This window comes from Pelodiscus sinensis, chromosome 7 (genome assembly GCF_052426305.1).
Source record: "Pelodiscus sinensis isolate ZL-2025 chromosome 7, ASM5242630v1, whole genome shotgun sequence".
Classification (NCBI taxonomy): Eukaryota; Metazoa; Chordata; order Testudines; family Trionychidae; genus Pelodiscus; species Pelodiscus sinensis.
Window position 1 is genome coordinate 3206976 of NC_143058.1, and position 21664 is coordinate 3228639.

Consider the following 21664-nt stretch of genomic DNA (forward strand, 5'->3'; position numbering starts at 1 on the left):
GTGTCCGTGTTTCTCCGGCTGAGCCTGTCTGGTTCCAGCCCAGAGCAGGGAGCCTGCCCCAGATCGTAGACTCGTAGAACGGGAGGGACCTCGCGAGGTCACCACGTCCAGTCCCCTGCCCTCGCGGCAGGGCCAGGCACCATCTAGAGCAGGGCTACTCAGCACGTGGCCCGCGAGTGGGATCCTTTGAACGTGGCCTCCATTGGGAACTCGCTCCACAACGGCGAGGTGTCTCCCGGTCGGGGTGAGCATTGACAGACACAAGCGGACTGGCTGGCTTGAACAGGCGTTTCTAGCCCCCAGGGAGGAGGTGCTGGGAGCGTTGGGGCATTGTGGGAAGTGCCGGCTGCTTAGCCTTGTGGGCAGAGCCTGATTGGCTCACACTGGCCACGTTTGGGTCCGGCGCATCGTAAGATGTAATCTTTGTATTCATGCCTGTCAGTGTGAAAGAAGCTATTTGCATATATTTGCATATATATTTGCATGTATATGCAATCACACTTACGTTGCAGCCCTCTGCAAGTGCTGTGAGTATCATTGTGACCTCCGGGGCTTCCAAAGTTGAGTAGCCTTGATCTAGACCATCCCTGGCAGGTGTCTGTCTAACCTGCTCTTAAACATCTCCGGACACATCTATACTTTATACACTGTGGTTGGGGGTGTGTGTGTGTGTAATGTAGTGCCGGGTATACACTGTGGTGGGGGGGGGGGTGTGTAATGTAGTGCCGGGTATACACTGGTTGGGGGGGGGGGGTGTGTGTAATGTAGTGCCGGGTATACACTGTGGTTGGGGGGGGTGTGTGTGTGTGTAATGTAGTGCCGGGTATACACTGTGGTTGGGGGGGTGTGTGTGTGTGTAATGTAGTGCCGGGTATACACTGTGGTTGGGGGGGTGTGTGTGTGTGTAATGTAGTGCCGGGTATACACTGGTTGGGGGGGGTGTGTGTAATGTAGTGCCGGGTATACACTGTGGTTGGGGGGTGTGTGTGTGTGTAATGTAGTGCCGGGTATACACTGTGGTTGGGGGGGTGTGTGTGTGTAATGTAGTGCCGGGTATACACTGTGGTTGGGGGGGGGGGTGTGTGTAATGTAGTGCCGGGTATACACTGTGGTTGGGGGGGGGGTGTGTGTAATGTAGTGCCGGGTATACACTGTGGTTGGGGTGTGTGTGTGTGTGTAATGTAGTGCCGGGTATACACTGTGGTTGGGGGTGTGTGTGTGTGTAATGTAGTGCCGGGTATACACTGTGGTTGGGGTGTGTGTGTGTGTGTAATGTAGTGCCGGGTATACACTGTGGTTGGGGTGTGTGTGTGTGTAATGTAGTGCCGGGTATACACTGTGGTTGGGGGGGTGTGTGTGTGTGTGTAATGTAGTGCCGGGTATACACTGTGGTTGGGGGGGTGTGTGTGTAATGTAGTGCCGGGTATACACTGTGGTTGGGGGGGGGGGTGTAATGTAGTGCCGGGTATACACTGTGGTTGGGGGGGGGGGTGTAATGTAGTGCCGGGTATACACTGTGTAATACACTGTGGTTGGGGGGGGGGGTGTAATGTAGTGCCGGGTATACACTGTGGTTGGGGGGGGGTGTAATGTAGTGCCGGGTATACACTGTGGTTGGGGGGGGGTGTAATGTAGTGCCGGGTATACACTGTGGTTGGGGGGGGGTGTAATGTAGTGCCGGGTATACACTGTGGTTGGGGGGGTGTGTGTGTAATGTAGTGCCGGGTATACACTGTGGTTGGGGTGTGTGTGTGTGTGTAATGTAGTGCCGGGTATACACTGTGGTTCGGAGGTGTGTGTGTGTGTAATGTAGTGCCAGGTATACACTGTGGTTGGGGTGTGTGTGTGTGTGTAATGTAGTGTCAGGTATACCCTGTGGTTGGGGTGTGTGTGTGTGTGTAATGTAGTGCCGGGTATACACTGTGGTTGGGGTGTGTGTGTGTGTGTGTAATGTAGTGCCGGGTATACACTGTGGTTGGGGTGTGTGTGTGTGTAATGTAGTGCCGGGTATACACTGTGGTGAAGGTGCTGGATGGATACGTGTGTTGTGTGTGTATCTATAATCACTTCCTGGCTTCGCCACAGACTCTCTTTGTAACCCTGGGCCAGTCACTTTGTCTTGCTGTGTCTCAGTTTCCCCCTCTATCAAATTGGAGGACATTCTCTTTCCTTCCTCTGACCCTTTTTCTGACTTATCTCTCTGGGGCAGGCGCTGTCTGTGGCTATGGGTCAGTGCAGCGCCTCCCCCCGTGGGGCTGGGATCTAAGTCAGGCCAGGCGGGACAGCTCCTGCTTGCCTGTGCTGTCTCTGTAGCTCCAGGGTGAGCCGAGGCCGGTGGAAGGCGGGGGAACAGGGTCTCCGGAAGGAGACAGAGCCGAGGCCGGTGGAAGGCGGGGGAGCAGGGTCTCCGGAAGGAGACGGAGCCGAGGCCGGTGGAAGTTGGGGGAGCATGGTCTCCGGAAGGAGACGGAGCCGAGGCTGCTGGAAGGCAGGGGAGCAGGGTCTCCGGAAGGAGATGGAGCCGAGGCCGGTGGAAGGCGGGGGAGCAGGGTCTCCGGAAGGAGACGGAGCCGAGGCCGGTGGAAGGCGGGGGAGCAGGGTCTCCGGAAGGAGACGGAGCCGAGGCCGGCAGAAGGCGGGGGAGCAGGGTCTCCGGAAGGAGACGGAGCCGAGGCCGGAGGAAGGCGGGGGAGCGGGGTCTCCGGAAGGAGACGGAGCCGAGGCCGGTGGAAGGCGGGGGAGCGGGGTCTCCGGAAGGAGACGGAGCCGAGGCCGGCGGAAGGCGGGGGAGCGGGGTCTCCGGAAGGAGACGGAGCCGAGGCCGGTGGAAGGCGGGGGAGCAGGGTCTCCGGAAGGAGACGGAGCCGAGGCCGGCGGAAGGCGGGGGAGCAGGGTCTCCGGAAGGAGACGGAGCCGAGGCCGGTGGAAGGCGGGGGAGCGGGGTCTCCGGAAGGAGACGGAGCCGAGGCCGGCGGAAGGCGGGGGAGCAGGGTCTCCAGAAGGAGATGGTCACCCACGGTGGGCGGATGGGTGAGAACGGGTTAGTGCGTTGGGAGATAAGGGAGACAGATCCTCACCTTCCCCCGTCAGTGTTCTCCCCCTACCCGTGGCCTTTCTGCCGGCCAGCCTGGGCTAGGGGCTAGGGGCCCACTCATGCAACGCCTGGGACCTTCCTCCTGGAGCCTCCGAGAGCAGAAACAATCCCTCCGGCCTCCTGGCCTGACCGTGGACACCACAAGCCGCCTCTGTTCACGGCTGCTCAGCAAGGGCAGGGGGGCTGCCGTTAGCCACCACAGGGCCCGTGTTGGCCAGTGCGGGGCAGGCAGTGAGACACCGGGGGTGTGTGTGTGTGTGGGGAGCAGCTGAGCAGGGGTGCTGCGTCTGCACCGCTGCTCCGGACTCCGGGGAGGGATGGAGGGCTCCTCCGCTGGGGTCATTGGCCCGTTTCTGCCCTGGCCTCGGTAGGGCTGCGTGGGCCAAACCCGAGGTGCCCAGAGACGAACAGTTTTCAGCTCCCTGTGCACCTCTGGGGGGGTAGGGAGGGAACCCAGGAGTCCTGACTTCCAGCCCCCCCCACCCCCAGTTGCCACTCCCTAGTTTACGCTGCTCATAGACGCCGACTTGGGGCACCCATGGGGAAAAAACCAGCGGGGGCCAGGCACCCACCAGCCTCAGCTGTTTGGGAGCTCGGGGCGGGGGCTGGAGGGTAAGGGGCGGGTGGGGGCCTTGGGAAAGGGGTTGGGCAGGGGTGGGAAGAGGCATAGCGAGGGCGGGGCTTTGGGGAAGAGGGGGCGGGGCCTGGAGATGGAGCCCCGCCCCACCGGGTGAAACTAGAAGTCGGCGTCTGTGCCGCGGCTCCGCTCCGGGAGAAGCCTGGAGGCCCTGGCTTCCTGGCCCCTGCGGCCTCCCGAAGCCCCTTTCCCCGCCGTGTCCGTCCCAGGCCTGCAGCACCCCGGGGGCCCCGGGTCTCGCGGGGGAGCCAGAGGGAGTGTGCGTGTGCAAGGCCGGTTGGGCATGGTCGGGGGAGATGAAATCGCTCCCCCAGCGTGGGATGGGTCCCTGTCAGGTCAGGGCAGCCTCCCCCCGGTGATGGTTCTGTCCCTTCCTGCCCTACGCTGCCCCGATCTCCCCGTCTTCCTTTCCCCCTCCGGCCGCCCTTGCTGGGGGGCTGTGGCTGCCTCTGGTGACGGGCGCCCGGGGCTGGCGATGGCGGAGCGAGGGCCTCTGGCCAGCGTCCAGCTCCGACATCTGCAGGAGACTGGCTAATTCCCCACCTGAATCATGGCTTTGGCAAGGGGACTGGCCCCCCCGGGCTGTTTCCAGCAGCTGGGAGCGGCGGTGGGTGGGTCAGCCGCGGCCTTTCAAACATTCTGCACATGCCGCGGCCCCTCCCACCCCTCCCCGGCCAGCTGTTTGGGCGCCTGGCCCCGGCACACCCGCCGCGCTCGGGCCTGCTCCCCCGGCCGGATCTCGGCACCTTCCTCGGCGCGGTGGGGCTGGGCCGGCCAGAGCCGGGCCCCGCGCGTGGGGCCTTGGCAGTGTGGGCGATCGCCCTGCCCCGTGGCGAGACCCATCCCTTCCGCTTGGGCGCAGAGGGAGCCGAAACCTCTCGCCTGGCCGCGATCCCGGGGCCAAGGCCGGGCGATGGGAGCAGCGGGGTGGGGACGGGGGTGGAGGCTGCGATGCAGAGTCCACCAGCCCAGGCTGCCCCCGACGGCGCGGCCGACGTGCCAGGGCGATGGGGCAGAAAGCCCTCACGGGGCGGCTGCCGGCCTGGCGTGGGTTTGTTGTGCTGTGGGACGGGCGGAGATCAGGGGTTATGGAGCGGAGAGGAAAGCCGGGGTGGGAGAGGTGATCTGGGGAGGGGCGCGGAGGGCAGCTTGTGTTTGAGGGGAGGCGGCACTGGCTCGGGGAGGTTTGGGGGGCACCGAGCGGGCTCAAGGGGGGAAATCTGGAGGACTAAGAACCTAAGAACGGCCGGACTGGGTCAGACCAAAGGTCCATCTAGCCCAGTATCCTGTCTGCCGACTGTGGCCAGCACCAGGTGCCCCAGAGGGGGTGGACTGAAGACAATGATCAAGCGATTTGTCTCCTGCCATCCCTCTCCTTCCTCTGACAAACAGAGGCCAGGGACACCATTTCTAATAGCCTTTTATGGACCTAACCTCCATGAATTTATCTAGCTTCTCTTTAAACTTTGTTATAGTCCTAGCCTTCACAGCCTCCTCCGGCGAGGAGTTCCACAGGTTGACTATGTGCTGAGTGACTAGCCCGTTCCCTGGGTCGCGACGCTGGAGGGGAGAGGTTAGGTACCTTTGGGGAGCGTGTACGTGGGGCTAGGCCTGGCGGTGTGAAGACAGCAGAGTGCAGGGTTGGCCGGTACTTCGGGGGGTGGGGGTTAGTCTCCCCGGCACTGTTGGGAGGAACAGCAGACGCAGCGGTTCTGTTGGCACCGCCGGGGCCTTGCAGTGCGGGGACACTTGCTTGCGTGGCTATTTATTGTGCTCAGCAAGAGCAGGGAACAGTCCGTAGCAGGCACCCAAGACCCTGTTGTATGTCCTCGTGCTGCCGGCCTGTGCCGCCGTGTCTTCCCCCACTAGCCCCTCGACCTCGTGCCATCCAAGCCAGCTCCGGGCCCGGTGCGTGCAACAGGCACCAATCTGATTGCAGCATAGAGAGCCCCACTGAAATCCCCCTCCCCACCACTCACCCGCCAGGAGAGCTGGGCTGAGCCTCCTACAGAAACTCCGACCCCGGCCGCTCCCTGCCTGTGTGTTCCTGGGTCTAGCCAGGGAAATGCTAAAGAACTGGGACACAGTCCATTTTCCTGAGCCTCCCACGAGGTTCAGCTAGATCAGGGCACTGGGGGGGCAGCGTTGTCTAGTGGCTGCAGTGCGGGACCGGGAGGCAGAAGAACAAACGCGCGTGACTAGGAGCGAGACGCTTTCCCGGCCGGTGCCTCAGTTTCCCCACGTGTTAACTGGGGCCGCCCTTCTGACCTGTGCCCGGGCTGGCGCTGGGACTCGCTGCAGGAATGTTTGCCGAGCACTCTGAGTGCCGTGGGAAGAGCAAGGGTTAGAATCATCCCCACGTCCGGGTGTTTTTCGTAACAGAAATGCTGAACTTTGGCCCTGATGAGGAGTGGCCGGGCGTAGAGCCCTGAGTGCCAGACACGTCTCTGGGGCAGGCCCCCCATGCGCTCCGCCAGCCCCACACAGGGCCCCCGCTGGCTCTCTCCGTGGGCAGCCTCCTGCGGGGCAGGAGAGGAGACAGAAAAGGGCTGATGCCCAGGGAGAGTTATTGTCAGTTTCCTTGAGACTTAAACCTGCCGGAATCGGCGAGCGCGCGAGCCAGCAAGGGAGCCCAGCTGGCGAGACCCGCGTTTGGAAGCGTGCGCCAAAAGCCCTGCCAGCGTCGGAGCGCTTGCGCTGCCTGGGAGCGCGCGTGGGTACGGCCAGCGCCCCCGATGGCGGGCGGAGGATTTCCAAGCCCTCTTCCTGGCCTGGCGTGACTACTAACACCCCCCAGTGCCGCGGGCGGGCCTCCTTCGGCAGAATGACACCCACGCTTGCTCCCTTGGGCCCAGGGAATACAGCCGGCTTCTGCAGGAGCCTCTTCTGGCAGGTTTAGTGGCGGGCGTAAGACGAGAAGCGGGCCCATCCCGGCGTGGCCAGCGAAATGCCAGTCCCCGCAAGGGCCGCGCTGCGGGAGCTGCCGGGTATCTCTCCGCCATGTGTCCTGCCCTCTCCGGGAACGCCGCCCAAAATCGCCTTTGCTCAGGGGTTGCCGCCTGGCTTCCGGACCAGAGGAGCCAGCTGTTCCTGCCCCCCCCAGCTGGCCCAGAGACCCAGGCTGGGGGACGTCGGCATGAGGCTGATCAGCGTGTGAGGCTGTGAGTCGGGCTCAGCTCTGCTCACACTGATGACAGTCCGCCGTCGTGCCCTGGGAAGGGCCGGAGTTGCAGCTGATTCCTGCTGGAGTTTGAATTCTGGGCGTGCTCCGTCGGCCCCACGGGGCAGAGGGCTGAATGGGGCACAGAACCAGACAGGCCCTGCCAGCGACCCCCAGGCTTGGTCAAGTGGCAAAGGAAGCCTTTCGGGACGGGGGACCCGAGCGAGCGGGCGTCACAGCCCTGGCTAGCGGGTCGGACGGCGGGGGCGTGGCGGGCGGGCGGGTGGGCCTCTCACGGAGGCTGGGGCAGAGGCTTTGCGGGCTGTGCTGAGGACGGTTTTCCAGGGGTTCGGGTTGGCCGGGGAGGGAGTGTGGAGAGGGGAGTTCAGCGCGGAGCCGCAGAGACACCCCCGCGCTAGCTCCGTCGGGCTCGCAGGCTGTAGACACTGCAGGGCTGGGAGCTAGCTGCCCCAGGGCATACCTGCTACCCTGGTTAGCCGCGTCCTCGGGCCCCCGGGCACAGCCTGGGCACATGCCAGGAGAGCGTACGCCAGGCACCAGGCGCCTCTCTACCGATCCGCCACCCACAGCCCTCCTGGCCAGCCAGCGCCAAGTGGCAGAGAGAGCAGTCGGAGGGGCGCCGGGGGAGGAAATAGCGGAGCACAGCTTGGGAAAGGGTTAATATGCAGAGCTCTTGTCTAGCCAGCCCTCTGTCCAGCCATATGTCCCCTCCTGTCTGTCTGTCTGTCTAGCCCTCTGTCCAGCCATCCGTCCCCCACCGTCTGTCTCTCTGTCTGTCTAGCCCTCTGTCCAGCCTTCCGTCCCCCCTCGTCTGTCTCTCTGTCTGTCTGTCTAGCCCTCTGTCCAGCCATCCGCCCCCCCGTCTGTCTGTCCATTCTCTATCTATCTATCTATCTATCTGTCTATCTGTCTGTCTGTCTGTCTGTCTGTCTGTCTGTCTATCTATCCAGCCCTCTGTCCAGCCATATGTCCCCTCCTGTCTGTCTAGCCCTCTGTCCAGCCATCCGTCCCCCACCGTCTGTCTCTCTGTCTGTCTAGCCCTCTGTCCAGCCATCCGTCCCCCCTCATCTGTCTCTCTGTCTGTCTAGCCCTCTGTCCAGCCATCCGCCCCCCCCCGTCTGTCTGTCCATTATCTATCTATCTATCTATCTATCTATCTATCTATCTATCTATCTATCTATCTATCTATCCAGCCCTCTGTCCAGCCATCAGTCCCCATGTACCCCTCCTATCTGTCTGTTCTCATACACCTGATCTGTCTGTCTGTCTGTCTGTCTGTCTATCCAGCCCTCTGTCCAGCTATCAGTCCCCACACAACCCGTCTGTCTGTCTGTCTGTCTGTCCTGATTCACTCCCTCACTCTCTCTTCTTCCTTCTTGATGGGCTACGTTCGTCTCCCTCCATTGACTTCAGCAGGGGCTCCTTAAGGTGAGTTTGTTCCTGTGTCCGTAACATAACCACAGGCTCCCCCGAGTCCCCGGCTGTGTCTGAGCTGCCCGTCCCTGTGTGGTCCCCTTCGCAGAGAGCCGTGGCCAGGGGGGTGGAAAATCACCTCCTCTCTCGGTCTGTCTCTGGCCTCCTCCTCTCGCCTCTGCCTTTCCATCTCCCTCCCTTCGCCCCGTCCCTCCACGCCTGCCCATTGGCCTCTCCTCCCTTTCTCCACCTCCTCCCCTCTCCGCCCGGCGCTGGGCGAGGGCCTGTCTAGCTCTGCTTGGCTGCTGGCCTCGCAGCCTCTCTGATGTCATGCTCCACTCACATAGCTGCAGGGTGATCAGTCCCCGGGAGCCAAGGGGCTGAAATTACAGACGGCGTTGTAGCCCGCGCGCCAGGAAACACCCCGCGCCCGTCCCTGACAGACGGACGGCGAGGCGGAGCAGCAGACGGACAGCCGGGGCTGCCCTCAGGAGCGCTTAGAAAGCTCCGGGACCGGAGGAAAAGGAGTGAACGGCCGGGGAAGGAAGTTCACCCCGTTCCTCCTCTCCGGCGGCGTGTTTGCCTGGTAAGTTCTGACTCCGGGCTGGGCCGTGCATCTGACCCATCGGGTTTGCGAGATGGGGAGCCTGCGATTTGCTGGCTCAGGACCCCCTAGAGCCAGGCAGCCCTCGGCACTTCCCCGCCGGAGCAGGGACGGCGCCTTGGCACAGCCGCGCCGCATAGCTGGGCAGGCTATGACACGGAAGCCCCATCGGCCAGGGGCTAAGCACCGGGAGCTCCAGCTGGGATCCTAGCCGGGCTTCATCCCCTGGCGTGGTCCCCACCTGCCAGCCAGCCTTGCTGTCGCCACAGGGCATGTTTGGAGATGCCCCAGGCTGGTTTCCCAGAGGGTGTCGTTCAGCCCCGGAGTCGTTCTGTGTCGGTTCCCCCTGGGAATCGGAGCCCAGCAGGCTGGGCTGGTGACACCATGGGAGGTGCAGAGATCCCCCACGCCTGCTGCCGCTGCTTCGCCTCTGGGCTGCTTTTCCCCGGCTCCTGCGATCTGCTGGCCCAGTGCCCGACTCGCCGTTCCCCTTGAATGTGGCCGCCCGTGCTGGAAGCAGCGTGTGGGGAGCTAATTCAGCAGTGCTCTGCCCCGAGTGGGGTTCCCTCGGCGCTCGGAGAGCTGCCCTGCCCTGCTGTTGTGCTAGCGGGTTGATAGCAGCGAGCCTGGGCCCGGTGGCCAGACCGCCCGGGGATGGGTGCGGGGGTGAGAACCCGGGAGTTCCTCGAGCAAAGCAGCACCGTTTTGTCTGGCTCCTTCTTTGTCCTCTTTGACCGAACTGGGCCACACAGGCCCCTCTGCGTGTGTCATTGCCCCCTGAAGGGGGTGCCAAAAAGGGTGGGGAGAGGCTGGTCTCTGTGGGGGCAGATGGCAGAACGAGAAGCAATGGGCTCAAGTTGCAGTGGGGGAGGTCTAGGTTGGAGATTAGGGAAAACTTTCCCTAGGAGGGTGGGGAAGCGCTGGGCTGGGTCCCTAGGGAGGTGGTGGAATCTGCATCCCTAGAGGTGTTTAAGTCCCGGCTTGACCAAGCCTGGCTGGGCTGATTGAGTTGGGATTGGTCCTGCCTTGGGCAGGGGCTGGACTCGGTGACTCCCGAGGTCTCTGCCGGCCCTGGGATTCTGTGATTCCCTCTGAAAAGCAAACGCCGCCAAGTGGCTAAGCCACCGGAGTGAGGCTGCCCGGCCGCCCCGCTGGCCTCGGGAACGGAAGAGGCAGATGCCGCGGGGCGTTCTCACGGGACAGAGACTGGGACTGACCGTCCCTGCTTTGGCTTTGCACTTGTGGCTGACAACTGACCAGGGAGGCAGGTGCCCACTGGCGTGGAGCAAGACCTGGGATTCTGCCAGCCTTGCTCCGCATGTGGCGAATCCGCCACCTGCCCCTCCCGCCCCCGCCGAGAGACTCATGGGTTCATTTCACGGCAGTCGCACTGTTTCGTCATTGTGAGCCTGCGCCCGGCCCTGGCGGGTGCCGAGACATAGACCGCTCGCAGACCCAGGCACAGTGCGAGGGGACCTGTGAGCCAGGACTCGGAGCCGTGTCTGCCGCCTGGGGTGTCCACGGATTCCCAAGGGTGTTTCTGTCTCTCGGCTCTATCTCTGTGAGTGCGTGGTGAAAGCATGGGGGTGGGAGTCAAGTGTGTGTGAGGGCGTGGCCCAGTTCTGACACCGATTCCTCGTGCAGGCCGGGGTGAGTCACTTAACCTGCCTGTAGCTGGTTCTGCAGACCTGCCTGGCTGGGACCGGGGCAGGCAGTGTTTCCAGACGGGGCTGAGAAGGGCTACATCGGAGCAGGAAATATTTTGGCCCCAATCACTCAGAACTGGACCAGTGTTGCCAGCAGTGGAACCGAGCGCAGCCGAGGGGACTGGGGGTCTGGGTGGGCGCTGGGGCGGATGCGAATGCATTGGAGTTCGCAGCCTTTGCCGTGGAAGGGGTCGCGCTACTCCCCTTCCCCGAGGCAAAGAGCTGGGGCAGGCCCGCCGTCAGGGAGGGAAAGGGGGCGAATACCCCAGGGCCCAGAGATTCAAAGGGGCCCAGAGCTCTGGACCTCTTGGAGTTGGCACCGGAGTGCCGATCCATGTGGCTCTGAAGGCTTGGTGCCGGGGAGGGCACACCGTGGTCTGGGCGGCACTAAGAACTGCCCTCAGCCCTGCCCCTTCCACCTGGGGCCTGCCCCCCCATCTTGCCCCAGGCCTGCGGCCACGATGAGCTGGGGCTTTAGGCCTCCAGGGCCACAGGGCCCCATCCGGGCACGTCGGCCCGTTTGTGTCCCTCTTGGAGCTCGCTGGGCCGTTGGCCGCCAGGGCTCGGCCTTCCTCCTGCCTCCGCCCCTCACAGAGAATCCAGCCCAGCGACCACGCGGGGTAAAAATACCCCTGGCCCGGCCAGAGGACCAGTCTGGCGTCTCCCGGCTGCAGCAGGGCGGGCTCTGAGCCACGGGCTAATTCAAGCCTCTGTCCTCTATTTCCCCCTGCGTCCTGGGCTTTATTTATTTGATACGGCCAGAACCCCGCGGGCGTGTTATTCCTGCCTCTCCGCGGCCCGTTCCCGGCCTCCCAGGGCCTGCTGCAGCCAGGAGAGCGGCTGACCCCGAAGGGCAGAACATAGCTGGCTGGGGGGCAATTGGGGGGTCTGGAAGGGGTGTTGCTCCGGGTTTCCCCTGCGGGAAGAGACAGCCCTGGGATCCTCGCGGAGCGCCGGGGGGACTGCCCGGCCGAGGCAGGAATGGCAAAGCAACGAGGAGACTGTCGGGTGCCTTAGGGCATCCGCTTTCGTGTGGGCCCGATACATCTGCCCCTCCGTAAGGGGCCCCCACAGCTTGCCTAGGAGCTGCCCCTGGCGGCCCCGCACGCAGAAGCCCGTTGCCCGCGCGGTTGCAGTGTGGGCAGGTGGCGGGCGCGGCCGCAGGGCGCTGGCTGGGTGCACGACGTGCCTGCGTGCCGCGGGGCGCTCGCCGGGCTGGGGGCAGGGGCTGTGTGTGTCTGTGCCCCTTGGTGGGGAGCGGCTCCACCTGACCTGTTCTATGCGTTGTGTGTGTGTCGCCCCGGGGCGTCAGCCTGCGTGTGCGTGTGCGTGTTGGGTGGATGTGTTGTGCTCTGTGTGTATGTGTGCATGTTGGGTGGATGTGTTGTGCTGTGTGTGAATGTTGTGTGGATGTGTGTGTGTGTTGTGTGGATGAATGGTGCTCTGTGTGGGTGTGTGCGTTTTGTGTGGATGTGTTGTGTTGTGTGAATGTGTATGTTGTGTGGATGTGTTGTGCTGTGTGTGTGTGTGTTGTGTGGATGTGTTGTGCTGTGTGTGTGTGTGTTGTGTGGATGTGTTGTACTGTGTGTGTGTGCGTGTTGTGAAGATGTGTTGTGCTGTGTATGTGTTTGTGTTGTGTGGATGTGTTGCGCTTTGTGAGTGTGTGTGTGTTGTATGGATGTGTTGTGCTGTGTGTGTGTTGTGTGGATGTGTTGCGCTGTGTGAGTGTGTGTTGTGTGGATGTGTTGCGCTGTGTGTGTGTTGTGTGGATGTGTTGCGCTGTGTGAGTATGTGTGTGTGTTGTGTGGATGTGTTGCGCTGTGTGCGTGTTGTGTGGATGTGTTGCGCTGTGTGAGTATGTGTGTGTGTTGTGTGGATGTGTTGCGCTGTGTGCGTGTTGTGTGGATGTGTTGCGCTGTGTGAGTGTGTGTGTGTGTTGTGTGGATGTGTTGCGCTGTGTGTGTGTTGTGTGGATGTGTTGCGCTGTGTGAGTATGTGTGTGTGTTGTGTGGATGTGTTGCGCTGTGTGTGTGTTGTGTGGATGTGTTGTGCTGTGTGAGTATGTGTGTGTGTTGTGTGGATGTGTTGCGCTGTGTGTGTGTTGTGTGGATGTGTTGTGCTGTGTGAGTATGTGTGTGTGTTGTGTGGATGTGTTGCGCTGTGTGTGTGTTGTGTGGATGTGTTGTGCTGTGTGAGTATGTGTGTGTGTTGTGTGGATGTGTTGCGCTGTGTGTGTGTTGTGTGGATGTGTTGCGCTGTGTGAGTATGTGTGTGTGTTGTGTGGATGTGTTGCGCTGTGTGCGTGTTGTGTGGATGTGTTGCGCTGTGTGAGTATGTGTGTGTGTTGTGTGGATGTGTTGCGCTGTGTGCGTGTTGTGTGGATGTGTTGCGCTGTGTGAGTATGTGTGTGTGTTGTGTGGATGTGTTGTGCTGTGTGAGTATGTGTGTGTGTTGTGTGGATGTGTTGCGCTGTGTGAGTATGTGTGTGTGTTGTGTGGATGTGTTGTGCTGTGTGAGTATGTGTGTGTGTTGTGTGGATGTGTTGCGCTGTGTGCGTGTTGTGTGGATGTGTTGCGCTGTGTGTGTGTTGTGTGGATGTGTTGCGCTGTGTGAGTATGTGTGTGTGTTGTGTGGATGTGTTGCGCTGTGTGTGTGTTGTGTGGATGTGTTGTGCTGTGTGAGTATGTGTGTGTGTTGTGTGGATGTGTTGCGCCGTGTGCGTGTTGTGTGGATGTGTTGCGCTGTGTGAGTATGTGTGTGTGTTGTGTGGATGTGTTGCGCTGTGTGTGTGTTGTGTGGATGTGTTGCGCTGTGTGAGTGTGTGTGTGTGTTGTGTGGATGTGTTGCGCTGTGTGAGTGTGTGTGTGTGTTGTGTGGATGTGTTGCGCTGTGTGAGTATGTGTGCGTGTTGTGTGGATGTGTTGCGCCGTGTGCGTGTTGTGTGGATGTGTTGCGCTGTGTGAGTGCGTGTTGTGTGGCTGCTGCAGTGTTTAAACAGAAGCCGGGGCTGCTGAGCCCCCTGCGCTCCGGGCTCCGGGCTCCGGGCTCCGTGTCGGAGGCTTTGCCTGCAGACCGGAGCGGGCCGGCCTCCCGCTGTCGCTCGGCGCTCGCGCCCGGTTCTGAGTCAGGGCCCTGGCTCGCGCCCAGGGGAGCGTCACTTTTTCCTCTGGAAAGAAAGCGCTTTGTGCTGCCTCCTTGGCCTTCCACGAGCCCCCCCGCCCCATCTGGCCGAAGAAGACGCCTGGAGTCCAGCAGAGAGAGGGGCCTGCAGGCCGGCGGGCGGAGGGGAAGTTTGCAGGGGCCGGAGCTGCCGGCATGAGGGACCAGGCTGTGAGGGTGGGGTCGGCAGGGCTAGTCTGGGTTGTGGGGCCCACAAGCGGGAGTGGGGCGTCCAAGGGGGCTGGTTGCTTTGCTTGGGCCTGAGGGGAGCACGGGGGAGTCTCCCAAACAGAGGGTCCCGCCCAGCAACCCCACAGCCAGGCACTGGCGTCTGCCTTCCGGGGCTGACCCATCGCTGCTTCAGGGCCTGCTGTTGACGGCGAGGGTCAGGCCGGAGCCGGCTGGTTCCTGCCCGCAGGCCGCCCAGGGCTTGGGTGGCAGCCGGTGCACACGTGGCGGAAACGTGGCCATGTCGCCACATGAGCCACGTCTGGGATCGTGAGTGGATCTCCTGGATGTAAAACTGGCTGGCTGGCAGGTCTCCAAAGGTCGCCACTAAAGGGGAATCGGGGCCAGGCTGGCGTGTGTCTAGTGAGCCCCGATCCCCAGTGCTACGTGGGGCCGAAGCTGGGAGCCCCAGTGCTACGTGGGGCCGAAGCTGGGAGCCCCAGTGCCTCGTGGGGCTGAAGCTGGGAGCCCCAGTGCTACGTGGGGCCGAAGCTGGGAGCCCCAGTGCCTCGTGGGGCTGAAGCTGGGAGCCCCAGTGCTACATGGGGCTGAAGCTGGGAGCCCCAGTGCCTCGTGGGGCTGAAGCTGGGAGCCCCAGTGCTACATGGGGCTGAAGCTGGGAGCCCCAGTGCCTCGTGGGGCTGAAGCTGGGAGCCCCAGTGCTACGTGGGGCTGAAGCTGGGAGCCCCAGTGCTACGTGGGGCTGAAGCTGGGAGCCCCAGTGCCTCGTGGGGCTGAAGCTGGGAGCCCCAGTGCTACGTGGGGCCGAAGCTGGGAGCCCCAGTGCCTCGTGGGGCTGAAGCGGGGAGTCCCGGTGGCCCTCCACAGGTTGACTCAGCGCACTGTCAACCTGTGGAACTCCTCGCCAGAGGATGTTGTGAAGGCCAGGACTTTAACAGGGTTCAGAAAAGAGCTAGATACATTCCTGGAGGTTAGCTGCATCGATGGCGATTAGCCAGGCTGGGCGGGAACGGTGTCCCTGGCCTCTGTGTGTCTGGAAATGGATGACAGGAGAGGGGTCACGTGAGGATTCCCTGTTGTGTTCCCTCCCTCTGGGGCACCTGGCGCTGGCCACTGTGGGCAGACAGGACCCTGGGCTGCATGGGCCTTTGGTTTGACCCCGTCTGGCCGTTACGTTCCCAGGGTGCAGAAGCTGGGAGCCCCGGTACCCCGTGGGGCAACAGACCCCGGTCTCATAGGGCTGAAGCCCCTCCCTACCACCAGTGGTGCAGGAACTCAGACAAAATGACCCTTAAAGTCTGTGGGCCGGTGAATCCCAGGCCACGAGCCGGCCACGGACCACTCTCCTCCCTCACTGCAGCACAGCCATGGGGGTCTCAGGCCGGGGGGCTTGCCTGGATCCTGCCCCTGAGGCTCAGGACCCCCCCCCAGCATTGGGGAGCTCGCACTGACCCTCCAACCCCCCCCCCCCCCGCACTGTGGGGCTGGAGCTCACAGAAGCTGCTAGGCTGGGCGCCCTGGGGCAGGAGGGGAGTGTGGGGAGCGTCTTTCTCCCCAGTCGGGGGCCGCGTCACTGAGGCCTGGTTTTTGGATTTTTGCTTCTCACTCGTGTGCGGCCCCCGCCGGATGTTTCTGTGGGTCAGTGGCCTCTGGGCCAGAAAGGATCCCCACCTCTTAAACCAGGGGGGAACCGTTTCCGGGTCGGGGGCCACTGACCCACAGAAGCATCCGTCGGGGGCCGCACGACTGACGCGGCCCCCGACTGGGGAGAAAGACGCTCCCCACATTCCCCCCCCCCGCCCCAGGGCGCCCAGCCTAGCAGCTTCTGTGTGCTCCAGCCCCATGGTGGGGCGGGGTGGGGGGCTGGAGGGTCAGCGCGAGCTCCCCAATGCTGGGGGGGGCGCTGAGCGTCGGGGGCCGGATCCAGATGCCCCCCGCGGCCCAGCTTGCGGGAGTGCTCACTCTCACGCTGTATCGATCCGGCCTGCTTTTTTAGCTCAGTCACTGCAGAACATCCTGTGCTCTCAGCCCCGAGCAAGCAGGCTTCCAGGAAAGTCTGCAGCCGGGGCTCAGGAGACGCCGTCTCCTCCGGGAACGGGGGGGTTAGCCGCAGAGGACAGGGAGCCGGCGCCCGCAGGAGCGCGGCGGGGAGGTGGTGTGTGTTTCCTGGGGCGTCTAAGTGCTTGGCGGCCGGCCGGCAGAGCCGCGAGGCTCTTTGGTCAGTGTCTGAGCAGCTCCGAAGGTAGCAAAGTCGAGAGCTGAGCGCACCTCTGACCGCGCCTTTCTTCCCTTCTCCCGTGCAGAGCTGGGGCACACGCAGGGGCCGCTCGACGGGAGCCTCTACGCCAAGGTGAAGAAGAAAGACTCCCTCCGCGGCGGCGCCAGCGGCCCCCTCGCGGCGACCCCCAACCACCTGGCGCACACGCTCTCCGTCAGCAGCGACTCCGGGAACTCCACCGCCTCCACCAAGACCGACAAGACCGATGAGCCGGCAGCGCCCGGCAGCGGCCAGCCGGCGCTGAGCCCCGAGGAGAAGCAAGAGCTCGAGCGTCTCTTGAGCGGCTTCGGCTTGGAGAGCGGCGCCTCCATGCACAACCAGCACCCCGCGGCGGTGTCGGCCGGCGGCTCGGCCCGTGCCGGGCGCCACATGGTGCCGGCCCAGGTGCACGTCAATGGGAGCGCCGGCGGGCTGGTGGCCGAGCGGGAGACGGACATCCTGGATGACGAGCTGCCCAACCAGGACGGGCACAGCGTGGGCAGCGTGGGCACCCTCTCCTCCTTCGACGGCAACCCCAATGCCAACGAGGTCGGCTCCCAGGAGGTGCCCCGGATGGCAAGTCTCTCCGCCCTGCCCAATGGCCCGTCCAGCTTCGACGGCGCGGCAAAGCTGCACAGAGAGGGGCTGTACGGCGCGGAGCCGCTGATCAACGGGGGGTACCCCCACGGCAGCCAGCACACGCTGCGGGGCGTGATGGGGCGGCACCCCCAGCCCCTGCTGAGCCACCTCCGGCCCACGGTGTCCGCCCAGGAGAACCTGTCCGACTACCGGCAGCAGGAACCCGGCTTCCCCGAGCCCGTCTGGCTCCAGCCGGCGGCCGCCACGCAGCCCTACCCGTACGGCTTGGACGCCCTCGGCATGTACCGCTCCCAGTCCTACCCAGCTGTGGAGCCGGGCCCTCCGCTCCCTCAGGCGCCGGCTCGGAGCACCAGCAGCCGGGAGGCCGTGCAGAGGGGCCTCCACTCCTGGCAGCAGCAAGGCAGCAGCGGAGCCGGGAGCAGGCCGCCCTCCCGCCAGCAAGACGGCAGCCTGGAAAGCCAGAGCCCGAGTGGGTCCGGTTCCAGCCCGCAGGTCAGCCCCCTGCCGCCGGCGAGCCACGGCATCCCCGAGTTTCCCCGGGTGGCCTCCCCGAAGGAGATCGAGCAGTCCATCGAGGCGCTGAACATGCTTATGCTGGACATGGAGCCCGCTGTCTCCCTGAGGCACAAGTCCCCGAGCGTTGCCGCGGCCGCCAGGGAGGACAGGCCCAGCCCGATTGGCTTCTCCCTGTCTGCCCAGCTGGTGCCGGACTTTCCCAGCCAGGCAGCCCCTCAGGTGACCCAGCCGAGGCCCAGCTACACCCTCGGCGCCCTGCCGGCGAGCGTGCCCTCCGCCGCCGTCTCCCAGCCCCCGCCGGCTTCCGAACCGCTGGCCCGCATGGGCTGGGGCGCTGGGGAGCCCGAGTCCCCGGGGCAGGATTTCGAGGGGCCCTATAGCCAGCAGACGAGGCACTTCGGCCACGCCCCGGGAAGCTCTCCCCTCCCTCTGGCAGCACCTTACAGCCCCGGCGGGCCCTGGCAGCCCCACGGCCCGGCACCGCCCTCCCCCACGGCGGCCCAGATGCCCTCGAAGGGAGCCGAGCAGCACCGGGAGCCTGCTGAGCCGTCGGAAGAGCCCATGCACCTGGAAGGGCTGGTGGCCCACCGCATAGCAGGTAAGAGGCTTTGTGTCGCGGTGCCGTCTCTCCCCGCAGCCGTCTCTGGCTGGCTGTCAGCCCAGGGACGGGGGCGTCTGTCCCGGGCCGTTGGGAGGGGCAAGGGATGGCCGAGAGCCCCTTCTCCAGCGACTGTGCTGAGGGTTGCATGCCCAGTTCTCACGGCGAGAGGAGCCACGGACGCAGCAAGGCACCGGCTGTGTGGGAATCCCTCTGGCTTGGAGACGCCCTGTTGCCCCATGTCCCAGCCTGACTCCAGGCCACGTGGAAACTAGACCCTCTGGGCCCCGAAAACACCTGGGGAAGCCGTGCCCAGCGGAGGCGACTCGGGGCATTTCCGGAGGAACGGGGGAACCCGGGAAGGAGGCACGGGCGGGGGGGGGGGCAGAGGGAGAAAGGGCTGGAAGTTGCGAGAAGGGTGAGATGAAACGCAGCTCGGCAGGACCGAGGACAAAGGCGAGTTAAACATCCCCCCGCACACTCCCAGAGTCCCCTCTCTGAAAACGGGGTGCGGCCCAGTGTCCCCTGTGAGCTGAGCGGCCGCCCAGGAGAGATTCAGACGCTACCCAGCTGCTTAGCAGAGCACCCAGAGCCAGCAGCAGGTGCTTGTATTGGTGGTGCACATCTGCACATGCCTTGGTGCATATAACAAAATTTATTCCGCACATGGATGGGAACTATTAGAGGGAACATTGGCCCTGGCTGGTGTGAGGGTGTCCCACATGGCCTTGCTCTCCAGGCAGGGTCGCCGCCCGGCCGCTGGGCTCTCCTGATGTCCAGCTGGCGAGGTGGTGGCCGTGTGAGCCGTGCAGGGCTAGGTCACAGACTTCCCCGGGGCTGCCTGAGTTACTTTGTGCACCCAGCTGCATCGGGCCTGCTCTGACGGGGTCGCCAGTCGGGATTCGCCACCCCGAGAGCCCTAGCATTGGCTGGCGACTGTCGCGGGGCGAAGGCTCGGGCTGGCACCAGGACCTTTCCGCCTGTGGAGGTGTGCGGTGGCTGCAGTAGATCTCTTCCCCCTGCCCTCCTGCAGCTCCTCCTTCTGCAGCCAAAGGGAAATTGCGCCTGCTTCTGGGGCGGGGAGACATGAGCCTGGGAGCAGGAGAAAGCAGAGGCAGTGGCTTGTAAAAGCAGCGCACAGCGAGTATTTACCCCCGCAGGGCAGGGCAGGGCTATTACACCCATTGCACGGATGGGCAGCGGAGACCCAGAGCCGCTCGGGGACTTGCCCAAGGTCACCTGTGGAGTCTGTAGCGGAGCAGGGGGTTGAATGCTGGTCTCCTCCATCACAGGGCCAGCAGCCTCGCCCGGATCCACGCCCACCCATGAGGGCTGCGGGGCCAGGTCTGTTCTAGTCCGCTACAGGCCCTGCCCCACACTCCGGAGCCGTGGCTTTCTGATCTCAGCCCCATGGGAGCTGTGATGTTCTGAGCACGCCGCCCCGGCGCCGGGATCGGGGCTGGGGGAGCGAATTTAGAACCAGGTCAGGCTCGGGTCTAAACAATCGCAAAGGCCATTGATCCGTATGCTCCAGGGCACCCCCGAGTCGGGGTCAGGAGGTAACGTCCCCATGGGAGAGGGTGGCCCAGTTAGGTGTGGGGCGGGGAACTTACACCTTCGCCAGCAGTGGAGCTGTTCTTCCAGCGGTGCGGCATTTTTACCATGGACAGGTTACCTGGATAGGGAACTTGCCTTCCCATGGGCGGTGGGTTATGGTAGGGTTGAGGGAAGCAGGATCCAAGTCCCGCCCCAGCCCCGCCCCTTCTGCTCAGGCCCCGCCCCTTCTGCTCAGGCCCCGCCCCCAGCCTCCACGGCCCCGGAGCACAGGGAATGTGGCTTGGGCCCCCCAAACAGCCCTGCCTTCTGCCCTTCCCGGGAGTACCGGGGCTGCGCTCCAGCTGGCAGGGCCAGGCCGTGGCCGAGCAGTTTATTCCAGCCAGCGTCTCAGCCTCGAAACACGAAAGGCATTAGAGGGCGGGAAAACAACTCAGCTGCACCCCCCCACGCACCCCCCCATACGCCCAGGCTGAGTCACTGCTCTGCCCAGGGAGGGAGAGGGGGGAGCCTGGCCCGGCTGAGGTCTCGGCCCTTCCGCCCACCCTGGGCTGCAGGGAAAGGAGTGAGCCTTTTCTTGAAGAGACCCCGTCAGAGCGTGGCCTGTGTGATCAGGTGTGTGTGCCACCCCAGGCCTGTGGCTAGCTACTGAACGGCGTGTCTTAAAACCGCTTCGCCCCGGGCGGAAATGCAGCCACCTCTGAAGGGGAGCGCGGTGGCTGCTTACCGGCCCCCAGCCACCCTGTGTCTCGGGTTAGGACAGCACAGGAGGCCGCTCGGCGTCCAAACGGCAGGGTGATGTATGGGGCGCGTTGGCCAGGCCCTGCAGGGCCAAGTCCCTGGCTTCAGCAAGGCATCTCCAGGGCTATCACGGCCGCCCGGGCTCAGGACTTGCTAGTTACCTGCCGCCGGCCTGCGGCGCGGGGTTTCCAGCCGGCATCGGCCCCCATGCGCCTCTGATCCCCGTGCCGCCGGGCGCGGGTCCCCTCCGCCTGTCCTGCGAGGCGAGGGACCGGGGTGAGGCGGGACGTGGGCTCTCGATGGGAGCGGCCCCTGGAGCAGGGCCATATGTCACCAGCCCCGGGAAGAGCAGCTTAGCACGTAGGCCAGCCGGCATGTTTACATCCCGGGAGCACAGGGTGTCCCGGAACAGCGCTGGCAGCGCGGGGGTGACTCAGAGGGCGGATTATTTATGGCCCGCGCTGCTGGAAGTGGCCGGTTTGTCCCCCGGTGAGTATGTGGGGAATTTCACACCCCCCCCTCCTGCCTGGGTCTTGCAACCAGGACAACTCCAGTTTCCTCCCTGGCGGGCGCCGGAAGAACAACCACAGCACCGGTTCTGCATGGGTTACCGCAGACCCTGCCCCCGACGCCCCCGGGAAGGGCTTGTTCATCACTGACCTCTGTGGGCGCCCAAAGCGGGCCGGATGCGCCCTGCTCCCCGCCTTACGCCCGCAGCCACTCGGGGTGGGCTGTGCCAGGTGTCGGCTGCCCAGGCACAGGGGTGCACGGCCCCGTTCGAAGGGAGGCATCTGCTCTGGTTATTCTGCCCTGGCATCCCGGAGAACAAATTCCACTATGTGGCCGCTCTAGACCCCTTCCCTTGTGGGGTGGGAGAGACATGCCCCTGTTCTGGGGCAGCAGGGCAAAGCAAGATCCAGCCCCGCCCCCTCCACCTGAGGCCCCACCCCCTCCACCTGAGGCCCCGCCCCAGAGCCAAGCCCCGCCCACCCTCGCGCGCTCCTTCTTGCCCACCTAGAGGGCTGGGGCTGCCAGGGTCTGCAGGTAATTTTGAGAAGGCTGCGCCTTCCCTTGCCTGCATCGCCGGCCGCCCAGGCTGCCCCCTCTGCTCCCTGCGTCTCTGGACTCGGCCGCCGCCCCACGCAGGGTCCCGACTAATCTTCTTCTCCTGTTTTTTCCCCCCTGTCTCCGTTCTGGTGTTTGTCCCGTCTGTCTCTCTCCGTGGCGGACTGTGTCTCCTCCCACGCCTGCGCCCCTTCCCCCTGCGCCCGCCCGCAGAGTACAACGCCAAACTGCGGGGCCCCCAGCCGAGCGCGGACGCCCCCCACCCTCCTCTGCGCCGGCAGAGATCCTTCTCCTTCGCTGGTTCGTTCCTTCCCTCCTTTCGCATCCCCAGCTCTCCTGCATGCTGGATG

The 21664-nt window shown here is 64.0% G+C and overlaps 1 protein-coding gene across 12 annotated transcripts in view; it reads left to right on the forward strand.

The window, feature by feature from the left end:
• The window catches only part of TNS1 (tensin 1), a 251173-nt gene that overhangs the window by 179436 nt on the left and 50073 nt on the right, over positions 1–21664 (forward strand). For 8 of the 12 annotated variants that reach the window (XM_075932996.2, XM_089779629.1, XM_075932998.2 and 5 more), the window contains 2 exons: positions 16287–17954; positions 21528–21614. In XM_075932996.2, coding sequence (XP_075789111.2) covers positions 16287–17954; positions 21528–21614 — 1755 coding nt within the window. The remainder of the gene's footprint in view (positions 1–16286; positions 17955–21527; positions 21615–21664) is intronic. The other 4 variants (XM_089779632.1, XM_089779633.1, XM_089779630.1 and 1 more) reach the window with 1 other exon arrangement.